At 34.2% G+C, this 24582-nt stretch overlaps 3 protein-coding genes across 7 annotated transcripts; 2 read left to right on the top strand and 1 right to left on the bottom strand.

Annotated features, from left to right (window-relative positions):
- Nucleotides 1-1288: 1288 nt before the first annotated feature.
- Nucleotides 1289-8894, bottom strand: LOC120333363 (uncharacterized). 2 transcript variants are annotated; one of them, XM_078119353.1, is made up of 6 exons: nucleotides 4192-4444; nucleotides 3769-3888; nucleotides 2931-3114; nucleotides 2399-2587; nucleotides 1930-2040; nucleotides 1289-1556 (listed from the first exon to the last, which is right to left on the bottom strand). In XM_078119353.1, the coding sequence occupies exons 1-6, from the start codon at nucleotides 4338-4340 to the stop codon at nucleotides 1530-1532; spliced, it is 780 nt and encodes a 259-aa protein (XP_077975479.1). In that variant the 5' UTR covers nucleotides 4341-4444; the 3' UTR covers nucleotides 1289-1529. The 2 variants fall into 2 exon arrangements, with proteins under 2 accessions (XP_077975479.1, XP_039256708.1); XM_039400774.2 differs by lacking the exon at nucleotides 1289-1556 and adding an exon at nucleotides 8147-8894 and having other exon boundaries at nucleotides 1607-2040.
- A 684-nt stretch (nucleotides 8895-9578) lies between these two features.
- LOC144431369 (uncharacterized) lies at nucleotides 9579-11784 on the top strand (the record flags this gene model as incomplete). Its single annotated transcript, XM_078119416.1, has 1 exon — nucleotides 9579-11784. A coding segment is annotated over one exon (1341 nt), but the record flags the coding sequence as incomplete, so codon positions are not given.
- Nucleotides 11785-18755: 6971 nt separating this feature from the next.
- LOC120333359 (ornithine decarboxylase-like) lies at nucleotides 18756-24502 on the top strand. Of its 4 annotated transcripts, none has more exons than XM_039400766.2 (11): nucleotides 18756-19213; nucleotides 19994-20077; nucleotides 20314-20487; nucleotides 20829-21001; nucleotides 21074-21208; nucleotides 21542-21701; nucleotides 22022-22160; nucleotides 22609-22712; nucleotides 22841-22964; nucleotides 23925-24012; nucleotides 24129-24502. In XM_039400766.2, the coding sequence occupies exons 1-11, from the start codon at nucleotides 19202-19204 to the stop codon at nucleotides 24199-24201; spliced, it is 1266 nt and encodes a 421-aa protein (XP_039256700.1). In that variant the 5' UTR covers nucleotides 18756-19201; the 3' UTR covers nucleotides 24202-24502. The 4 variants fall into 4 exon arrangements, with proteins under 4 accessions (XP_039256700.1, XP_039256699.1, XP_039256702.1 ...); XM_039400765.2 differs by having other exon boundaries at nucleotides 18764-19213; nucleotides 22600-22712; XM_039400768.2 differs by lacking the exon at nucleotides 22841-22964 and having other exon boundaries at nucleotides 18764-19213.
- The last annotated feature ends 80 nt before the right edge of the window (nucleotides 24503-24582 follow it).

Here is a 24582-nt window from a genome sequence, read left to right as displayed (position 1 = left end):
CCAATGGTCGAGCTAAATTTTTCATTTTTTTGTATTGAAGCCATATTTTTTCAACGCAATTCTGACATATGACTCTTTTCTGTAGCGAGTTATTGATGAAAACGTGTTTTTTATTGTATGTGAACGCTCAGCAATCTGCCTGAGTGATGTATTCTATGTTTTCAGTAATTTATGTGTCTGGGGGCCTAATACAATAAAAAAGTTACATACAATTTTAGGTGCTCCCGAAGTATGCGAACCAAGATGACTGACATCGAAACGTAACATGGGTAACAGGTTAGGGTTAGGCGATAATTTTTTTCCAAGTTTCCTTATTTTAGTCCTATCAGTTTGAAGACTAGCCAAGAGCCTCCCGTAGTATTTATACCTAAAATTATGGCCTAACCCTAACCTAGTACACATATTACATGCCGATGACCGCCATCTTGGTTCGCATACTTCGGGAGCCCCCTCTAAAGTATTCGAGGTTCGATTCGAAAAAATTATTCGATTCGATTCTGAAATCATCAGGTATTCGAAAATGCCCAGCCCTACTTGAGACACTTTAAACCAGTCATATTTATTTATACATACCTCTCTTTATGCTTTCTGAGTGGCATATGGGGTAATATAGGCTAGGGATGGGCAGATGTTGCATATTGCACATACTAGCGAGCAATATCGGAAATTGTTCGCATACTTTTCCTACACACCATTGAAAATCAATAATTTACTGCTTCCCCAGCATTATTCTTTACAATATTATACAAAACATATTGACGCCCAATGATAAGAAGCCGAAGACAAAGAGCTTTTATATTCTGAAAACAGGTTGCCAAACTTTAAATTATGCTTGGTTAAGGTTCTTGTGGGTGACACTTCATATTTTTCCATCTTGTTGTATCGGTTTTCTAATTCAGATATGCTTACAATATGGTTGGTACCGTCGGTTTGAGAGGTTCTTAGGGGCCTGCAAAGATTCTCGATCACAGGTCCAAAAATCGGACTGTTGTACACTACAGGTATACAATTGAAAAATAGTTGCAGTTTATGAACAGAATTGTTTACAATTCTACCTCTGAAGGCAGAAAGCATTAGTCTTTAATTAGATTTACTTTAAATAGTAAGACTGTGTTTTAGCTAAACATTGGAATTCTACGATAGTTTCGATGTTGTATTTAGATTATAAGCGCTTATTTTTAAATTAGTCAAAACAACAGTAATAAATTGTACAAGATGTTGAATCGAGGCGTTTGAGTGTAACAATCAAAATAGCATGATGTAAAGCATTTTTATCACTCATTTTACACACGTTTTATCAATCATTTATAATAGTAACAAGCAATTGCGTAATAAATCATTAAATCTACAGATTGAGTCAATAATAAGTTTCTTTAAAGCGCTTTGCAACAAATTCGTCTGAAGACATTGGTACATCGGTGATTGATATGCTGCCGTCTTCAAATTCTAATTTATCCAACATGACTTCTTTGTCTATTTGAAAGAAAAAGGCCAGCGATCTTCTGGATTGTAACCTTTTATCTCTGTCCTCAGGAATAACGAACGACACGATGCATCTGAAGTGTTTTTTTAATGCTTTCGTTAGAGGAGAAAAAATATGAAAATGCACCGGTAAAATTAGAAAATGCCTGAGATTAGGAAATACAATTGAACAGTGCACATACTATGAATATTCTCTTCTAATATTTGAGTTAAATAATACACACTTAAGTGGTCATCGGATGTGGGATTAACACCATAAATTGTAGCTTTTCACTCAATTGATTAAGAAACATTGGGAATTATTTATCATCAGCAATTTGGTGTGAAATTTTGTCATTGCTTGTTTTGCAGGCAAGAATAAGTATAACTAAACAACCACGTAAGTAAAATCAGATGTAAATATACTGAGTAAATAAATCAGCAGTGATATAAAAACAGGTAAAATACCGTTGATTTAAGTCGTCCACCTGTCCAATATTGCAGTTCATCACCAACGTTGACAAGAATCGAATTCGGAACTTCAGATATATTTTTGTACTCTCCCTCGGAATTCTTTATCTAGTATAGGAATAAGTGACAAGTGAGATAAAATATTACATGTCAATTTCGGCAATACAACGCGAAATAGTCAATTTTTTGAAACGTTCCCACTAATTTTAATGCATTATTATTCTAATACAGTCAACAGTTGGCGCTATACAAAACTGACTGACTACCTATCATTCATTTGTGATTTTTAGCTCGTGGATTCGTATGCTTATAATGCTGCAGTAAAAATATGACTATTCGAATGGATTTGAGAGTTTTGCTGCACACTGCTACAAATGCAATTTTGTTACGTTTCGCTTGATCAAGGTTCCAAATATGTCAAAAATGAATTAATTTTTTCTGATTTATTTGATATATTTATACCAACCTGCAGTCCGCTCAAATCATCGCCGAATAAAAACGTCAAAGATCCAAAATCAGTATGCTCAGGAAACCTAATTTGAACTCCTTCCGATATGACGTCATCATTCACAGGAGGATAATGGAGAAGTTTCAGTATAGACGGATTCTTTTCACAATTAACCGAAAGATGAGATTTGAGGAATTTATCTTTATCCTGTAAAAGGGCAATGCTTGACAAATTTTACGATAAACAATTTTGCCAGGTTTGTGAATAACTGTTAATACGATTCATCAAGTTTATGTATCTTAACATATCGTCTGAGCAATTCAGAGAAAAGAGAATTTAAAAAAAAATTTGTGGTTTGAGATTAAAACGAAAGCACAGTTGGAAGTAATTAGATACATAAAATTAATTTTTAATGAATACACTCTCTTAAAATTTACTCGGTGCAAAAGGATTCATTGGTGCCAAAGCATAGAAAAACTCAGTTAAATGTGTCTCTAAAACAACATATCTATTATCTACAGTTTAAATCTGGAAGTACGCATTCACTTGCCTTTAACTTCATAGCGAGGCCCAGTGACTTGAAAACTTGTAATCCAATAACTTTACATTTTTCTTCAAACTTCTGTATTTTTTCTCGGAATCCAGGTAAATCAGGCCAATACTCGGCTTCGATGAAATATGGAAGCTGCAGACCTTCTACATAATCTGGTTTCTTCACACTTTTCGAATGAGATCTGATTTAATATAAATATGGTGTTCTGTAAATTCATCTTTGAGGGGGTGCAAAACTATTTATGGAAGCTCTGAAATTGTTTTACGTGAACGTAAGTAACTTACCGTGAACGGTATTATATGGCATTTTACGATGTAGTTCTTCTCCGATTAAACTAATCATTCTAAATAATTATTACGGTGATCAAATCAAATTGTCAAAACTTTATGCATTCGAGTTTTTTTAAAACCCGCCAAATTTTTGATTGATTGCCATTGACAGGATTGATTTATTAATGGTCACATGGTACAAGAGGGCAGTTTTTTTACAGCTTGTGTGAAGTAATATAAATTAGAAGCTATCTTTTTGCGGTCAATGCAGATAATTTATTTTTGTTGTTATTTTGTTTTGTTGATTACTTTTTAGTGTGTCGTATTAACCACTATTTCATGAACTGAAACAACTATTTTTGATTACGGCTTGGCATTTATATTGGAACATTTAGGAATGATGTGTGGACCAAATTCAAAATATAAATTCAACTCTATAAAAGAAATCTTATCTGAGGAATCAATCCATCAACCCATGCGCCATTTTATCTATTGTTACTTCTATCCGATCAACGTAACATTTGAATGCAGTTTCTCGCATAATAATAACGCTCGGTAAAAATTACTTCCTCGTTCCAATTGGAACGTAGGTTAATCCAGTGCGTCCGTTGTTGAAAGTCTTCTTCTTTTCTGTCGGCAGTGAGAAAAATTTCTGGGATAAAGTGTCAACTTCCAAAACTTCCTCTCTGTGAATGTAAAAGGGATTCGAGTATTTCAATTATAAACCTCGAAATGGCGATTCATTTTCAAGCAAACTAGCCTACATCTACTTTCAGCACACAGCTTAGCTCTTAAATCATTATGAAACAATGTACATTGTAGTATATTTCGCACTATAAGTTCTAAGGAGATTAAAAAAATTAAACTTTCGATTCATTAGACTCATCAACACGGCAATTGTGCGCTTACCAAAGATGTTCGATATATATAGACTGAACACTTTGAGCTATCGCCCATATGTCAACTGGCATATATACCTGCTTACATACCTCGTTATCACGCTGGTAGTGATGTATGCAAAACCATCTTTGGAGAATGTTTCACATAACTTCGTCCCAGCCTCAGTCAGAGCCGTATCGCCACTTTCATTTTCACCTTTTCTAAAACAATCTTCAAAATCAACAACCTGTATTTCCATATCAATTGCCTTTGCCAAATTACCACATAGCTTGACAATCTATCTTTGCGTACACTGAACGGCCAATGCAAACCTTTCGTAGTATTTAGCGCCGTTCCGCTTTGCTGATAAAGAGTACATATACAAATAAAAAGAACAGGTCAGTTCTCGCTGGATACTGAGTGACGACATTGCAAAATTATAGATGTGCGTAGCTATCCTGTTGCTGCTGGGACGAACTTCGAACTTTGCATAAAATACTGACTCAAATAATTTTAGATTTTTTAGAAACCAAAGAATTATAGTTTTTTTATTCTCCACTTTCAAAAGTATAAAAATTTTGACTATAGCTCTAGGCAGAATTCAATTCTAAAATCATGTGAATAACACGAACTTGTATTTTTGAAATAACTGATAGAACTTGCGATGTATAAATAATACTCACTTGCGCTATAAAAATATTCGAATTACATACTTCACAGTTGATTTGTGGAACTAATTCTGTATCAAAATTCAAAAAGACATTCTAGGCGATATGCATAACAGCTGTTTAGCAGTTTGAGTCAAGGGAACTGTTTTTCGAAGCAATATAATGTTGTAGTCTGAATGGATTTTTGAACTAGGAACATGCCGTATATGCATTACCTAATGTACCTATTCGATGTACCAAGTGAAAATGAAATGTCGTGTAAGACAAAGCATATTTATTTGTGTTTTTCGTGACTGAAGAATTGATCTTTTTACTTGAGCAGAGTATCCAAGGTGCCAAGTAGGAAGTAGTACTGATAAGTGTTGCAAGCTTCCTTCCTAACATAAGCTATATATATATATATATATATATTAATGATTGAATATTGGATGACACGGAAATAGTAACGTCTAAAAAATACTCTGGTGTATAATCAGTGGAAATGGGTTATGGAACACTTTTTCCTAAGTAATGTAGTTGGCAAACAGCAACTTATAATATGCATGGACAAAATTTCGCTAGCCTGTAGCCTTACAGCGTTATACACGTGAGGCAATACTAACACTAATACCCGAGCGTTAACTTATTTACACGAGAGCAGAGAGATTCCACCTTATAGTAAGTAAATAATGAGAATATTGTGAAAACTTTTTTTTTAAATAATACATGCTTATTGGTCCAAAGGCTATATATAACTTCAAATATATACTAAAAAATTGTTAAACCTTGGTAACACCGGTGACGAATTTTAACTCGGTTAGTTAATATTAAGTTTCTATAAAGCGCTTTCAATGAACTGCTCTGACGACATTGGTGTCCAACCATTGGTAGTGACTATGTTTATGCCACGACTGGCTAAAATCCCGCGAATTTGCTATGAATATGGGGTATCTATCGATCTTTTAGAGCAGTGATTCCCAACCACTATGCCGCGGCACATTAGTGTGCCGAGAAGAGATTTGATTTTTGAATTTATTTCATGTAATTCCAATTCCCAATCCCTTGAGTTCCGCAAGAATTACCCCACGGCTCTTGCTAACAAACACAAACGAGAAATTTGAGGAGTCGTATTTGGGTATTGTTTCAATTCTAAGGTTTGCATAAAGCGCGCCAACACCGTTTCGTAAAATTAAAAATGTCAAACAAGGTAACAAATTATTGTGCGAGAATTTCCCCAAATTTTACCAAGGAATTATTATTTGACTAGTAAAATTGCCATCATAGCCGATTTATTAAATCATCATTTGAACTCAAAATAACATTTAGAATTCACACAATGACTTTGCAGTTTTTTTTTACTACTCAATAGGAAAATAAAACAGGCACGAAAGAAAAGTAAAATCATAAGAATGTCAACTATCGTCATAGATATCCGCATTCCGGTGTCAGAAATGGTAATATTGTTAGCTTAAAATTGGGACAGGTAATTTACAAACGGCGGGGAAAAGATCAAAGCCGGCGCATAAGATAGAAATCGGAATAAAATTCCGAATTTACTCCTTATTATATGTCGCCGATATGAACGCATAGTTCTTCCAGGAATATAAAGCCAAACTTCGACGTTCGCCGTTGTGTTATAATTGGTCCTTGTAAAAAAAGAGTACGGGCGGAAATAGCTCACAAACATTAGAATGTCTGTTGTATATATACCAAAAATACCCGATATTCGACAATTCGTTAAAAGTATTCCGAATATTCGATTTGATAAGACGATTCTATTTTACCCTCCCTTGCGACCTTTAATCACGCCAGTAATTTGGCGAAACGCGTGGTAGTCCAAAAACTGTTGCAATCAAACTTCATAAAAACTTCATTTAATTTAGTAAATTGCACTACTTCACAAAAGCGTGGTAGAATTGACGATTATTTCATATCTCGAACACAAAAACGGTTACCTTTTTCGAATAGTTTCTGCGGTCTGAATAGTCGAATAAGCGTTTCGACATAGTAAATGATATGATCATCGCCATCAATATATGCTCGGGCACGAAATTCATAACGTGAAAAGATACGTCCAGCGGTTTATAACAACTTTAAACCAATTTAGTGTTTTTAGCAATAATAATTAATTGTTGTAATAAAATACAGTTTGTTTGCCCTTTTATTTCTCTCGCAAGTGCCGACAATAACACTATTGAATGATTTTGGCAATGGGAGAAACATATCAAACTGTAACAAAAAAAATTTAGGTTTTGCAAAAGGGAGAATAACTGTGATAATAATAAGGCCGAAACTCTATTTGATATCTCGGATAAACATTCCGGGTAAAATCTTATGACTTTTGTGGAGATACGAAAGTCGCGATAAATGTACGCAATAGATGTAAGAGTCAAAATAGGAATTTTTGCTTACATTTTTGAAACTATAATTCCGGCTGCGTGTACAGCTGCCCGAATGCAACGTTTTGGCGTAGTTTCGCGGCGATGCAGGGGGTATTTCAATAAAAAATACAAAAAAAAAATTTGATTCAAAACAAGCCCTTGTTTTAAAACACGATGTTTTTTAGAATTGATAAAAAACAAAACCCCTAAATCAATGTGAACGCTTCACTGACAATATTTCTTTCACAGCGGCGACGCAAGGTTAAGTTAAATATTATTAAACAAAGGATTGATTGTCACGATAAATTGTAGTTACGGCCAATATTCGCTGCAATACTACTTGCTCCCGGCCTATAATATGAAAAGAAAAGGCTCCAATTTTTCCTGCTTGTTCTACGAGGAAATTAAACAATGATACTCCTAACTTGTATAAAAGGACACACGACACCCTAATCCGAAGTAAAGCGATGTTTATCAATAATAAGCACCGCCTTTAATAAAAAAAAGGTTTAACATTTAATTAGTCTTGTCAGAGTTGAGATTAACATGAGGGCGTTATATTACGGCAGTGTTGTCGTGATTAGAAATTACGCTACAATAAGATAATTCTAGTTTTCGCGTGTAGTTGTTAGGTCGGTTTATAGATGTGCTCATAGTCCTAATACAGTAGTTCTTGTCAAGAACCGTTCATTGGATCATCTGGTAAATCAGACATACATAACTTCATAAAAATTTCGAAGACATTGGTTTGTTCTAACAGGAAAGTGGAGAGAGATTCAATTGTGGGATTGACCTAAATCTTGTCAGACTTCAGATCGAGTAAATTGATTTAGCGAGTTTCAATATATAATTGAGTTATTTATATTCTTTGGTAGGAATTCTATTGTCTAAATTTTAAAACGAGTCATCGAAATCGGAAAACATTCGAAAAAGAAACAAATTTTCGAGATGGGTAGAAGCTATTCCTATCAAAGACATTACATCTGAAACGGTAGTTAAAACATTTTTTTTGTTCTGGATTTCTAAATATGGCGTACCTGCAATCATCACCAGTGACCGTGGAGGTTGTTTTCAAAGTGTTCTATGGCAAGAAGCAATGCAATTTCTCGGTTCTCAACACATTTCAACAACTAGCTATCACGCAGCCTCAAACGCAGCTGTTGAAAGACAAATACGACAATTAAAAGCATCTCTGATGACTCACTGCCGGAATACTGCAGATTGGTAGCAAAACTTGGGTTTAGTTCCACTTGGCATGCGAACTGCAATTAAACAGGACTTATGATACAGTAGCGCCGAACTACTTTATGGAACATCATTGAAATTGCCTGGAGAATTTTTCTCGACTAACCAACCGGGTATCAACACTAACCCTCAGGCGTTTATGAAACGCTTGAGCAATTTCATCAATAAGTTGAAACCAATCACACCAAGAACACCTCAAAATAGAAAGACATTCTTATCACCAGAATTGAATACTTGCAGTCACATATTTCTACGTGTTGACGCAGTTAGAAGACCACTGGTACCACCTTATCAAGGACCTTTTCGTGTTATACAAAAATACGACAAGTTTTTTTTAAATTGATTTTGAAGGCAAACCTGCCACTGTTTCTATTGGTAGAGTTAAGCCGGCTCATGAAGAGATTTTTACTCCCGATACTCAGGACATTTCTAATTCAAATACCCCAACTACTGAATCTGACGTACTATATATAGACACAGGTATAACGTACCAATATCAACCGATATTGACGACTCTTTACTTATTACGCAGAACGAGGAAACTAATAGCAATCAACAAGGTTCGAGATCTTTACAATCAAGGACTCGACACGGAAGGACAACTAGACCACCGCAGAGAGACGATTATGTTTACTATTAAATGCCTCGCAATCTGTGTGTATCTTTTTGTTTGTTCGTCTAGTCTGCCATTTAAATGTGCTTTACCCACTCCAACAGTTACAGTAAACCTGTGCCACCCCAATAGACCCAAAGCTGAATACTTTATTCAAAAGCCCAATAATTGGACTAAGCCTAAGGAGACACCCCAAACTATTAAGCAATGCGCTGTTACGGTACATGAATTATCTTCTAGCTATACAAATATTACTTTATATGTGTGTCAGAAGTCTGCTACTAAATGGTCTAGTCATTAATTTTTCTTTGGTGCACATTCGAGTAAACTGACTTCTACCATGATAGAACCACCCACCTCTTTATATTGTGAAGATTGGGTACACACGTTAAAAGCTGGTAATATTGGAGATTTAGAACCCACTTCCCCAAATACCTGGTCCACCCAAAACAAGGCAAAAGTTACTTATAGTTGGCCATCCTCTAGACACGGACAAGTGATCAATGCTCATTTGTCTCGTATTCAAATTTCCTATGATTCTTTCCATGGGGTAATGTTAGGTGCTTTCCCTTCAATTTCCACCTGCTACATATTATTAACTGGGTCATGCACGTCAAACTTTAATTTGGAAACATCACCCTTTAATTGATTGTCCTCAATACCAAACAACTGTTACTGAACTTATTTTACATTATAATTCTTCTAATCAGATTTACCGCTTAGATTTTCCAAGACTCGGGCAATCAATCCATAATTGGGGTTCATGTGGCAAGTTAGTTAAAAGATGTTTTAAGACTGATACTTTTTGTACCAATCATGGTTTGTTATTTGAAACGCAATATTGCATTGCACTTGATGGTTCATCCCTTTTTACTCTTAAATATCCCGCCTTTAATTACGATTATACTGTAAAGAATTTTTCAGAATCTTCTCATCTAGTTGGGTTTATTCAAGAAAGCACTGATAGGGTTTCCGAGGTAATAAACAAATTGACAGCAGATATTAATTATTTGGAATGCCAAATTGAAAGCATTCTAACTAATATTAAACTCCTGTCTAAACAATACCCCGGTAAGATCCTAAGTCAGTTACTAGGTGGGAACAGAACAGCCGTGGGTGATATATTGACCGAAATTGAATGCCAACGTATTAACGTTACCGTTCTTAGGAACCTCTTTTTACATGGTAAATATGCTACCCGACCTTCAGTGCACTTTATTAATAATAGCAATGAAACGATCATTGCACAAATATTCCCTGATTCTAACTCTTATGTGGGTATTCATTTTCTTGAAAACTATATGCCTGGTCGTATATCTACGTTTCAAATTGACGGTCGGTTCTATAACTACGTCAATTATACTTTAAATCATGCGGATATGCATGTAAAATTTCTGAGACCCACATTCAAGCCTTTTGTCGACAATTTTAATCCCATCGATTACAATGAAGCATATAACGAATTACCAAGGGGACACCAGGGTTATGATGATATAAATAATATGTTATTATCAATCATTCACATTATCCTTATTCGAGAACGAATATTAATTGAGCAAACCCTACCTAATGCAGATAGCACATCAGACACTGATACTGATGTTATCTCACATGAAGTGCAAGACACTTTTGTTCATGCCCTCTCCTTCTTTAAGACGTCAATTTTATCGGGTATTTATATGCTCTTATTCCATTTATCTCTCATTTGGGCCACTATTTGGACCGTTTGTTTTATCAAGAAACTTTGCCCGAAACTGAGAGATGAAGGACTTCCTAGAATACAACGGCTTCGGCAATACTTGGCTGCTCGCAGGGAACAAGTGAACCCTGTTGAACCACCCCAACCTCTTGTGCAAAACAATAGACAAGATCAGAGGGGTCAAATCTATCAACCTAGACCAAATCCCAATAATAGATCCAATTCGAATTTATACCCTAGTCTGGCAGACTAGTCGAATAGCAATGCTCATATTGTACATATTATATTTTAATATGATTTCTTTCTAGCATTGTGTTTTACAAAGAATTACTTTGTGCAATTACATCAATACCTATAACACTAAAATATCTCATGTATCACTATCTCAGGAATAACTATATTTACTCTACCTTCATACAGCTTAAAATATTATTCTTTATTTTTAGTTGAATTTCATGAAAACAGCACGTCATTTCCGCCTTCACAGCCCAAATTGCAACCTTAGAATTCTCCGAACTCCTGCGGGGGAGTTATGTAGCCAATTAGTTGTTATATAACTACAAAACTACACCAAATTGGCCCAATTCGTGAGAAACTCAAAAACAGAAACTCAAAAACAGAATTAATTATTCCCGTTATAGCAATTATCAATTTCTCAAAATCCAATTTCAAGTTTTAATAGCTTTTCGGTGGCATCCCATGTAAAAATAAAATTTATTTCCAGTAATATTCCAATAACGTAAATTCGAAATATCATAATTTGGTTAAAACCAAATTATCCACTTGAAAACAACTTTTTACATCTCATAATTGGAGTAAGTACGTGACCAGGAACACGGTGACTTGGCAATAACAAGTTAATTGCTAGTAATGAACTTTAAGAAAACACTTTTTATAATGTTCAATTATAGTGAACCGAAAGCTAACCAGAAACCGGAATGACGCGTGATTCTTTAATTGTTAATTTAAAAATCTGTTTCTTTATTATATTTTAATTGCTTGGTAGAAAGCTATATATTCAGCAATGTGTTTTGTGTTAATCAGACTAGATTTGATCTAATTGTGTGTGCATTGTATTTCTCTATATTTTGTCGGAATCGCAATAAACTCATAAGGTGTTTTCAAACGTCTCTTTACTACAGCCGAAGGCTATCGATAAGGTGTTTTTAAACGTCTCTTTACTACAGCCGAAGGCTATCGACAGATAGACAGTTTGAGTTAATGAACGCAAGACCAAATTATTGTCAATCAATGCTGGGATTATAATATACAAACCAGACCAATCTACAAACAATCTATGTGTAGTGATAACTAATCCCTATAGAGTTACGTTAAATCTATATTAAAAAAAGTTTTCTGCTCATGAGCTCAAAATATATCTGAAAAGACTAAAATGTGCGTGAAAAGGTCCAATTGACTTGAGTTTCTAGTGAAGAACGGCGCAATAAGTACGGTGGGTTTCATTCTGCGACACAGGTATTCAACGAGCAATAAAAATATAATGCATAATTCAAATTGGACCTGTTGATTTACTTTGATTAGTTTTGTGAAAAAAGATTATATGCGATGCGATGTTTGCAGAAATAACTTTTTTCAACTTTTTATAGTAGAACGAATTATATATATATACACTCACGATGTTATATTTTCGCTTTTATTCGGCCTTCTTCCATGCAATATATATTCGATTGTGCCGCTTATCGCTTGTGGATAGTTGTGATAAAAATATAAAACAAAAATGTTGAAACTGAGATAGGTATCCGATATAGATTAGGGGGAATATCATTAAACTTTTGCACTATTTCGATTAACCTTTTCAACTATTGTTGAATGTTTCGAGTTAGGGTTGGTTTTGACTTTTGTATTTGAAGTTGCACACCATCAAGTTTACAGTTTTTTCTTACGTATGAAATGTAGAGTGAATGTAGATTACTATTCCTAAAAAATGTATTTGATTCAAAATTAAATCTTCATTTTTATAGAAAAATTTAGTGCAATTTTAACGACTTTCTTCATTGCTTGTTTTCATTTGTATTCAATTTTGTTTTTCAAAAAAAAAGCGGAAAGACGTTTTTATTTTACACCGTTGCTGAAATAATACCCTGTACAAATAAGTAAAAATAGTTATCAAACAAAACTATAGCGCTTATAGCTACATTGAAAAGATAGACAATAGATTGATAAATGACTTTATTAACTTCATTGAAATAATTACAAATTTTCTTTTGAAATGACATCATAAAATATCATCGCAAATAAAGATGAACTGCATCCAGGTAGACATTATGTCGGTAGTTCCCATGCGATATCAGAACCAACCAACCGTATTGATCATATCAACTTTTGGGTGAAATGCACTTGAGTTTTACTTGTGGTCTTCACTCCCATATGTTCGCTGTGGCGCAAAACCCAGCAAAGGTAAACCGGCGACATGATGAAGATATAACACAAAATAGGTTGCGATTTTTATCAACGATCAATGTAAGTTCTCAGGTAACATGCAATGGTTGCTATTTATGATATACAATGCCAAAAAAAAATTAAGCATTATGAACTAAAACAAACACACTTTGTTTGCTTTATTTAAGAATAGTGTTTACTTTGAAATAATACCCACATAAATAGTAAGTTTTTTCCAATTCCAAGTACAGTATCGTAATAATTCTGATAAAAAAATCGATAAAAAAGGATTCTCAATGATATGATTTGTGCACAGAAAGAATAATATATTGATCACGGTATAAAAATAACACTAGTGTTGAGCACACAGATATATTATTTTATACAACAGAGCAATGTTCGTATATGCACACAATGGCCAAAACTAACTATCAATTTTTTTTACAATACCGGTAGTTCGAATTCAAAGTGAAACACGAACCCCATAGAGTCCACAGAAATTTTGGAAATAAATAAAAGTAATAGCTTTTTAGCGACAACAGCAACCTTCAATCACTATATCGAAGCAATTAGTCAGCAAGCAAATTACGCTCACTTTACCTCGAGGATAGAAAGGGCACAAGCAACTTTAAATTTGATTCTGTAATACGGAAGTTACAGTACGATTTTTCCTCCCGTTTTGCTGACTTTCGTTCTCTTGAAAACGAATTCAGGCTGCTTGATACTCTGTTTGATGTCAACGTGGAGACGGTTGCAGAAAATTTTGTTCGGTTGCAGAAAATGTAGCTTCTTGAGATGCAATACAGTAGGGGAATAAAGTTCAATTTTTATCCGAGAGATGTGCCACCGCTTGATTTTTATAAAAAAGTATCTTCTTTGAAGAAATCTCTATCCAAATTTGACAAACCATGCAAAAAAATTCACATCGATGTTTGTAAGTACATATGCGTGCGAACAATTATTTTCGAAAATGAACATTACTAAGAACGAGCGGAGTACTAAGATTAGTGAAATGTTCTAATCTTGACTTCATTCAGTGTGTCACCTGCGGTTGAAAAGCTATCAAGCGTAATGCAACAACAAGTGTACCACTAAATGTCATCTGCAAATTTTTTGCCTAGTAAGACAACTTGAATCCACGAGTCGTCGCATTGTTCGCTCGCTATTTAAAGTCTAAAATTTCAGCTCCCGATCTGCGTAAAAAATGTGATTCATTAACCACCCGTTCGGTTTTTAACTTTCTTCAAAAAAATATGTGCGGCCCGCCTAGATTTACAGGCCTTAAATTTGGCCCTCGATTGGCAAGAGGTTGCCGAACCTTGCCCTAAATTAATCGCGACGCAAATGTTTCAGTGCAGATAATTTCTTCAGCTTAAAATTTCTAAAAATATATTTTTGTACGCATTGCCCAAACCGACTCTAAACAAGCACTGAAATGAGTATTTTATATTTTATGAATAAAATTCCTTGAAAATAGAAGAATTTCTGCTAATTTTGCCAGGTTTGATATGCAATCTTAAACTCAATAGCAACGAGGTAGAATGGTATTAATGACGATTTCTGGGCGTTGGCACTCTTATGAACTTCTTGTAATACTCGAAGTCGTTAAATTCTAGATGCTCTAAGTCTAAGATATTCATTCTCTACTTGTGACAAACATCTCTGGTCGTTTTTACATAGGGATAATATTATAAAAGTATGCCACGGGTATATCATTTTCGTTTTATTTGTAATTGATATTTACGGAATTTATTCGTTTTGCTCCATTCTAAATATTGTGCACTTTGCTCTATATAAATTGGGCCGATGCTCTTATTCAAAACGCAGAAGCTCCAGTTGCAATGACATTAAATTAACACAGATTTTTTTTGGAATATCATTTCTCATTCACCCCGTGCATTCAGGCAAGAGAAAAAATAGCTTGCTCGTTAAATGTCAAGATACTGAAAGATTGAAGGGTGCATTGAGTATTTTGATAATTGTGCAAATGCATCTATATTGTAATGTAAATAAACGCACCGTACTTTGACAGATGGAATGTTTCAGTACTAGGCAGACAATCCCTAACGTCAAATCAAGTTTATTTATTATTATTGAGCACAAATCACGAGAATGTGGTAATTACCCAGTTTCAATGGGGAAGGGTTGATAGAATCCCAAGACTATCGACCAGCGACATTCAAAAAGTGTATTCATCTACTTCAAAAAGTATATAATTTTTGAGTTTTAAAACGGCGCTCCGGAAGTGTTTGTACCGATATGGGGGTAACTAATTCTTTTCCGCTTATTTACATCAAGTAGTGTGAAGGGCCTGGAACCTATGGCCAGAAGGATATTCACTTGGCTAACACAGACAGTCCCCGAACTCGTAATAGAACTAAAATAAGGAAAATTGGAATAAAATTATACTCTAGCCCCTCCAAGTATTGGAGGTGAGTATCCGTACGAATAATTCAACAAACGGATATACGGGAATTAGTTTGGGGAATTTCGAAGGTGAACTAGCCGTCCACGTAGTTACGATGTGAAGTGTTAGGCCGCGTGCACTGATAAAGCGAGTCAGGTGTAATAAATCAAATTGACACAATAGGTTTCATAATGAAAATAGTTACATTTGACCATTACCGGGAAACGGTAGCCTACCGGTATCTCTTGTACAGGTTACAGTAGATGATACCGTATATAAATATATTTGAACATTAAACAGTGTTTCAGATATAAATTGACCTTTAAGTTTAGTGGCAAGCAGATGTCCGGGATATAAAATAGCATCGGGAGAAATAATTGAAGTGTTCAGTGAAAAAGTGAGGCAGAAAGTACGAAGAACAAATGCATATAAATTAGAAGAAAACAACGAATGAAAAATCTTGACATCAGGTAAAGCGAAATTGTAATAACAAAATCGTATATCAGTGCTTGTTAGAAGAAAACAGCTTTTGAATCTTTTTTAAATGGCTGTATTTTACGAAATCTTCTATGCTTCGTCATCGACCACCAAAGCCTACAAAATAATATTGATATAATTGTGTTTGTATTTTGATGAGTATCATTTTTTGCATGTCGCTGTCTTTGTTGTATTTAAATATATTAGGTATATTTTGGTTGATAATACAAAACTCTGTGTTCTGCCAGTTTCATGTGACTGGTAAATGTGGGTGTCTCAAAAATGCCGTTCTAATTCTATCATCATGCGTAATTAGACGAAGACAAAAGAACAGCAAATTAGATTAAAGATAGTAAATTACATTTTCCGGTACATCAAATTTAAATTCAGCCATCAATAGAGACAATGCCTTTTGTCAAAGTAGCATGCTGGGCCTTTTCTTTCTCATTTTGCTTATCCCACAAAATCGAATATATTCTTCCCTTCACTTACCCCAGGAAACTATATTATTCAATTGTGATTTTAATTCATTTTGGGCAATCCTTGACATGGAAACAATGCTTATCTTTTTACACATTTCTTTCTTTTGGCAAAAATGCAATCATGATAGGTTTTGTTGAAATACTTTTCACTGAGTTTATTTTTCTTTAATTTTTACCACATTTGGCTTTAATTTTTAAATAGAACAAGAATACCTAAGAATTTGATACGCAACACTGCAATATTTAACCAAAACCCGTATGGTTCACATTTTGGCAAAATAAGCCATATTCTATCAAAGACACTATTATCACCCTTGAGTGACACATACCATACAGGCATAAGAACCGCACATTTACCTCTTATATTTCGCCCATTCATATGATATGGTCTCACCACTCAAGGGTGTGCTGTATTTAAGCCTAAATTTTTATTTCTTCAATATGTATATGTGTATTTGGTGTTGTGTTTTTATATATACCGGTATTGTCTTGTCTTATAAACAACTTTGTATACTTCTCCCTTACCACTCTCTCCACACCAACCCATCGCCTCACTTCGCACAACTGTCTGTATAAGGGACCATATGATACGTATTTTTTCTAATAATTTATGTTTTATATTTGTCTCAAGGGGTGCATGCCGCTCGTTTGTGCTTTAGGCCAGCACGGTCTTGTGCGTGCATCCCGTCTCCAATATTATTACTTGTCAATTTATTTATATTGCTCACTATTGCGGGACAAATAAACATACATGGAGTTGATTAATTGTTTAGGAGTGAGCTTAGAGCTTTTTGCCGTGGAACGCGGCGAAGCTATTGCTAAAAGTCAGGTACCGAACATAATTTGTTCACAAAAGCTATTGGCGCCAAATGTGTTCAGATTACACCAAGCTTTTGTTTGCTAATTTACACACGCGGACGAGAATAATTAACCCCAATATTAAATTAATGAGTAGTTACGGCCTTCATTCTAGACGAAGATAACGTATAATTACTGCCGTTTAACTAGGCCCAATTGCTTTCTTTTGTCAGTATTTAAATGATTAAACAAATCGTATTACCCATAATATGGCCGAGTCACTGTTACTTGACTGCAACACGTAGAGTGTATTGTTCGTATATACAGCAGCGCAATAGTCTTCCACGGCAACGAATGGATCAGATATAGTAAAGAGATAAGATAAGTTTATTTCGACTCCATAATCAGCAAAAAGGCGATAAAATGGTTGGTAAAAACAAATAAATAAAAACTGATTATAAAATCAGGAGAGTAATAGACTAGATAGACAGATAGACTATATAGAATAGACAGTGTTATTCAACCGAGTGTATACCAAATCAGATCATGGGTATATAAAAAAAATGGTTCGATTTGGTGAAGGGAAACCAATGACACATGCTCGATACAAAACAATTGGTATACGAGGGTTTACAGCTATGGTCAGGTCGAATAACTCTTCACCACCATCTGAGGTGAGCAAACTGCGGCCCATGGGTCAAGTGCGGTTCGCAAAGAAAAATTGTGCGGCCTGCGGAGACGTGCCAATTTTGAATAATGTGCCTGCGAAACGAGTTTTTCGTTTAGGTAATCTGGTACGCGCGAGCAATTACAATCTCTTTGCGTCTCAAAGCCTATACCAGTCACCCAATGCCACTGTCGTATTAGTTTTGCGATGATTAGCCATTGCTGTGTTCTGTGTTATGTCTTAAAAAAACAAAATAAAATAAAATAACGTCAATGGGTCGCCATAAGCTTTGGTAATAAATAGTGGGTCCCAACTCTAAAAAGTTTGGAAACCACTGATCCGTTCTAAGCCCAGACAAATCTTGGACATAATATTTGTCTAAATTATAATAATGGTTGAAATACCGAATAGAATAATAGATTTCAATTGATTCCAAACCCTAATACTAATTATACGGTTGAAATCCAAATAAGAAATAATGAAAACTATGAAAAACACTATATTATCAACTCTCGGATGTAGGCCGGAAAACACGGCACAGATCGGTCGATACAAGGGAGCATTGCTAAGACTTCATAAACGGGGAAATAGGGCACTGACCTATTTAATTAAGTTACATATTTTTAAACAAGTCAAACAACAATTCAAGTTACGGCCAATATTCGCTACTAGTATTTGCTCCAGGCCTATAATATATATGAAAAGAAAAGGCTCCAATTTTTCCTGCTTCTTCTACAAGGAAATTAAACAATGATACTTCTAACTTGTATAAAAGGACACACGACACCCTAATCCGAAGTAAAGTGATGTTTATCAATAATAAGCACCGCCTTTAATAAAAAAAAAAGGTTTAACATTTAATTAAAGTCTTGTCAGAGTTGAGATTAACATGAGGGCGTTATATTACGGCAGTGTTGTCGTGATTAGAAATTACGCTACAATAAGATAATTCTAGTTTTCGCGTGTAGTTGTTAGGTCGGTTTATAGATGTGCTCATAGTCCTAATACAGTAGTTCTTGTCAAGAACCGTTCATTGGATCATCTGGTAATTCAGACATACATAACTTCAAAAAATTTTCGAAGACATTGGTTTGTTCTAACAAGAAAGTGGAGAGAGATTCAATTGTGGGATTGACCTAAACCTTGTCATACTTCAGATCGAGTAAATTGATTTAGCGAGTTTCAATATATAATTGAGTTATTTATATTTGTATATTTGGTAGGAATTGTCTAACTGTCTTCTATTGTCTAAATCTTAAAACGAGTCATCGAAATCGGAAAACATTAGAAAAAGAAAGGGGATAATGGATTCAAAGGTGGGTGATACTGTGTACTATTGTGACTTTTTATTTCTTAGTTTGACTTTAGTACCAAAGAATGAACTATCAAAGTTGATTAACATATCTTTAAGATATTTGCGCGTTGCACATATTAGATATATCTGAAATACTGTTGATTTTTCGAAATTTTCAGTGCAGTTGTCATCGATACCCCGGATTATTACCGTGATACATTTTTAACTGCTGAATGATAGTCGTTTTTTTGCTGAAATTTGTCATATGATACTCCATGTTAATACCACGATTGTGAATTAGGAGGTTTGCATATTTTCACTGGGATCGGAGCCGGATTCGTATTTTTGAACTTCAACGCATTCAATTAATGATTCAGTCAGATTTCTCACAGAAACTCAAAAGGAAATCCGTTTAATGATCGACTTGCATATGCAAAAAATTTTTTTGTTTTGTATTTGTCGAAGTTGGGAGATATAATCGATTTATCAACCCATATTCGGAGTCAACTCACAGTCCATATAGCCACTACCCGTTTTTTTAGGGAAATAACAAAAAAATATATAATTTGTACACATATATATAAAACAAACCTACCAATTTAGGCGTTCGCGCTTTTGTTTTAAAATTCTTGATTGCAATCATACCAAGACTGCAAAAACGGGATAAGCCGCTACTGTGCTTGCCAAGCCATTTTTTTAGTTTGTTATTAATTCAGCCATGTTGAAGCAACGACCTCGAAATGAACAAGAATCAAATTCAAGACTCCTTTTAGATTATTAATCGTTAGCTCTTTTCATTAAGATTGTTCACATATTTCAAAAAGACAGTGGCTCAACACGTGATGACGTTTGCAGATATTTAACGAAAAATGTAAACGGACGACAGGTCTGTGGGAATTATTGTGTTTGTCCAACAAAACTGAATAGTTTTATGCACATTATACTATACTGTTCTATGTAAGCACTTTTTATAGTAACAGAAAAGGCATATGCTCAAACCTCAATATCCTCAAACTTACAAGCATGATATAAAAGTGGATTTTATCGTAAATGACAACATCAAAAATCCCCAACATAATTTACATATCTCTTGACTACACTGACAGCCAAACTATTTTCCAGAACATTGATGATAGCTTTTACGTATTTGACCTTGGAGAATTAACAAAGCTGTACGCTCTGTTGGTAGAACTGCTTCCCCGAGTAAAACCATTCTATGCAGTAAAAGCTTCTCCTTATGATACAGTGATCAGTGCGTTGATGGAACTAGGTACAGGATTTTATTGTGGAAGCCAGGTAATTAGTGTTTTGTATATAACTTTCTTCAAATATTATTGTTGACGTGGACCCTAAAAAACATTGTTTTTATTAATGCGCTATCTCTAAAGTATACGCTGAGTAGAAGACTGAATCATTTATTTTCGCAATTTCTTTACATCCATATGTGAATTATTGGTGCCGTATTAGGTTGAAAACTTGAAGCAAGAATGATAAGTGTGTTCAGATACAAAGTACTTTGATAAAATATATACTTTAATGAAATTCTAGGAAAATCGTTTCGTTTGGCTCAATCATAATTTTGTGTAAGTGTACTTACCAAGCAATACAACTTTTATCGTTCGCTTCTGTATCTATAGGATGAACTTCTTCAAGCAAAAAGACTTGGTGTGAATTCCAAAAAAATAATCATGGCAAATCCCTGTAAGCAAATTTCACATTTGCAGACAGCAAAGAAACATGGAGTAAAAATGATGGTTTTCGACAACGAAGATGAATTGAAAAAACTGAAAAAATATCATCCAACGTCACGGTATGTACAGCATTAGTGTTATTTTTCTGTATATGTTATTGTATACCTATTACAAGTCTGAGATTTTTTTAGATTGGTTCTGAGAATTCACGTTCAAGAGGATGGCAAGAAAAATTATTTTAGTTTAAAATATGGAGTTACGTCCAAAAAAGCAAGGGATCTTATACTAATGGCGAAAGAATTTCACATGGACGTCGTCGGCATCAGGTTCGTATTTTCACTCAGATTAGATTATTTCTAAATCAGAATGGTCGTTAGTTTTGCAAAAATTGCACTTATAAGATATGTGATAATTAGATGACTATCTCGTTGATTATGTTACAATAATGTTACTATTTTAGCAGTTTAATCATTGATTATGATAATGTCATCACATTGGTATTAATTAAAACCACGAGTTTGATACGGAGTAATACTGCCGACGTTTCGAACATATACCATGCACAATTCTTTATGAAAACAAATAAAAAACGAATGATGAATCGCATCTGGATAACTAATATAAACGTTTACAGAATTATGTACTTTACTTGTTCACAGTTTCCATGTCGGCGCTTTACTGGGAGATAAATCAGATCAGTATAAACGAGCGTTGTTAGACGCAAAAGAGTTATTCGATTTCGCTGAGAAGAATAATATATCGTTCAGTTTGCTTGATATCGGCGGGGGTTTTAGAGTGACGGATCCTTTCTTACAACAGGTATGGTAATGGTTAAGTACGAATAACGATTTATGTAGGAATGTATGCTCACGATAGAAAAGCATTATTCAAAATTTGTCCATAGTTTACAGTATATTCATTTCTATTTCAAAAAACAAATCGTGACATTTTGATGTGGCCGTTTTCCTTGACATTCGTGAATGATTAAGCCTTTATATAACTTTCTTACTCGCATGCGTTTATAAGTTATTTCCATGTTCCCTGACTACGTTGATCTGAATTGTATCTATCGCGGACGTACTGTCGAAACAAACTATACGACTTGATCTATGCGACCAAACAGATGTTTTCTTGTTAAGACTACGTCTTCGATCAACATTATTCTTGAAGAGCTGTTTCCAGTTTCAAAACATCCCGATTTGGAGATAATATCTGAACCAGGAGCTTTTCTTACTGACACTGCTTTCACACTGGCAACGAATGTAATAGGGAGAAGAGGTGAATGCCGTTTTTAAAATTGATTTAGGTTATGCGTTCGCATAAGTGAAATCTACGACTCGAAACGTAACAATTTATCTCCTCATATATGGATATAGACTTCTATTTATACTAAATACGGAGTAAACATTTTTGATTTAAGTTTTGGGGCCTGAGCGCATATTGAATATATGATGCCAAATTCACTTTCAACCTTAATTTTTATTAAGATACAAATGAATACTCATATTACGTTGTACAATTTAGATCCTGTAAAAGAATTGAAATAGCCCAAAATGAAAACTCGTTTAATGAAAATTTAAACGAGTATTGTGCGCTGGTATTAAAAACTACATATTTTCCATCTATTGTTAAAACTTCAATCATTTTTTGTTAATTTCAAATGTATGCTTGGTATTGATTTATTGCACACAAAAAATAGTGTTTTTTTTTTAACCAGAAATTGAAGATCTCGAAAGTACTTACCACTATTATGTGAATGATGGAAAATTTGGATCTTTTCTCAGTCAGTTCATGTTGAATAGAGACATGGGATATTTTTTCATATCTGAGGTAGGCACCCTGTATTTTCAAGTTTTGATAGGATAAATCAACACAGCTGTAATATATACACTGCTATATTCACGATGTACTGTACTGATATAGTCGAATATATCATTTATTTATTATATGTCGTACAGTCAATGAAGCAAAAATCAACATTCAAGTCCAGAGTTTGGGGTCCAGTATTGACATCTATGGATGAAGTGATAGACAATGTTTTTCTTCCCCAACTTGACATAGGAGATTGGATATTCTGGAGAAGTGAGTTTGATGTATTTACTTTAAAGCAGGAGTGAACTGCGGCTCTCACCCGGTGCATTCAATGAGAATGTCATTTGCAGTTGACTTGCTTTCATTTATGTTTACAATTTTTCGGCATTATCCGTTGGATGGGATTAAACCATTATTGTTTTTACAATCCTGGATATACAAGTAATCGCGGTTCTACCTATTATGCATCCGCTGTTAACTGAACATAATTAAACTTGTTACTGGAAATGTAACAGATCTAAGACCTTTACTGACAACATGCGTGAATGGTGATTGATCAGTTGCCAGATTCCTCCAACCGAGTATAGCCACAAACCTTACTTAAATTCATCATTGCTGGTTTTCAATTTATTGTATGTATAGAAAAAAAATTCAACACAAATAAAATATTAAACCTTCCTTGATAGGGTTAATACAAGGTAGAAATAAATCTAAATTTTGCAGATGAGTTACATTAACGATGTAAATTTGACACTTGTTAAACGTATTAATAAAGTAGTGTCAAAAACAAGAAGGGAATCAAATTATAATTGTACTGCATATTCAGTATACAACTATATGATTGAATATGGCATTTTTATCTGTGGGAACTTATAATGTTATATTTAGATTATCGCGTTGTCGACCCTACCGTTATCGAATTTTACTAATGCCGGTATTGCTTTTTTGTACAGTTAAAAAACTTATCAGTCTTTTAAGTACGAATAGCTCACAGAGCTACTAGATTTCACTTACGAAGCTTTGAAGCTCCGTATGAGCCAATTTTTGAAACTTTTCGAAGTTTTTGAAGTATATAGGCTACGGGTCAAGAATAAATAATTTAAACTAACAACAACCATGGTTTTTTATGCTTGTAGTTTCGTAACGTGTCGTTCATTAGATCACTTTTATTATGCAAAAATATCGGATAGTGTATCTGCCAATGATTATATTTTCGTTTTCATTTTTTAGATATGGGAGCATATTCTTTTGCATTCAATTCTAGTTTCAATGGATATAGAACAAAAACATTTTATGATGTCATTTCAAAAGAAGATTTGTGAGTATCATAGTGAAGCCAATACAATTATTTATAAATCTTTCATTTAATTTATCTGTTTAGTAATCATTTCTAGTAATATTTTATTTGCTAATCATTTTTGATTTTTTGTACAGGATACTTTTTCAGCAATTGCGCAAGAAGGAAACGTCTTCCCGTTTTTGTTTCCAAAACTTAGAATATAAATGAAGAAGGAGAGTAACGAGGAACTCGCTCGATTTATTGTTACAAATATATGATCCGCATAGATTTAAAGTGACATATAAGGAAGCTAGAACTCGTTGCAGTAACTTTTGATAAATACATCATTATTTATTTGCAACTGCTTTTTATTATGGAAGAGTTTTAAAAATAATAAATTACACCTACTTAACATTCAGTGCTTTATTGGCTATAGTAATTATGTAGATACGAGTATGTGCATTTCACATTTTCTCGACTGTTCTCGAAAAAAATATAGAAATACAGTTGTTTTGATTTCATCTGCAAATTCTCATCCTTCACTATGTTAATTCAGGCATGAGAAAAAAATAGATGTTTGCTCGTTAAGTTAAGTTGAGTCACGATGTT

Source organism: Styela clava, chromosome 13 (genome assembly GCF_964204865.1).
Source record: "Styela clava chromosome 13, kaStyClav1.hap1.2, whole genome shotgun sequence".
NCBI classification, from domain to species: Eukaryota; Metazoa; Chordata; class Ascidiacea; order Stolidobranchia; family Styelidae; genus Styela; species Styela clava.
Note: the sequence above shows the minus strand (reverse complement) of the source record. Positions and strands in the feature narration are given on the sequence as shown.

Excerpts from the sequence above, each read along its gene's own strand:
- LOC120333363 (XM_039400774.2), bottom strand. The coding sequence starts at position 4,340 with ATGGAAATACAGGTTGTTGATTTTGAAGATTGTTTTAGAAAAGGTGAA. Across the intron at positions 3,889-4,191 it reads ACTACCAGCGTGATAACGAG|AGAGGAAGTTTTGGAAGTTG; the intron begins GTATGTAAGCAG and ends TTACATTCACAG. Across the intron at positions 3,115-3,768 it reads GTTCCAATTGGAACGAGGAA|ATCTCATTCGAAAAGTGTGA; the intron begins GTAATTTTTACC and ends ATATTAAATCAG.
- LOC120333359 (XM_039400765.2), top strand. Across the intron at positions 22,965-23,924 it reads AGATTGGATATTCTGGAGAA|ATATGGGAGCATATTCTTTT; the intron begins GTGAGTTTGATG and ends TTCATTTTTTAG. Across the intron at positions 24,013-24,128 it reads GTCATTTCAAAAGAAGATTT|GATACTTTTTCAGCAATTGC; the intron begins GTGAGTATCATA and ends TTTTTTGTACAG.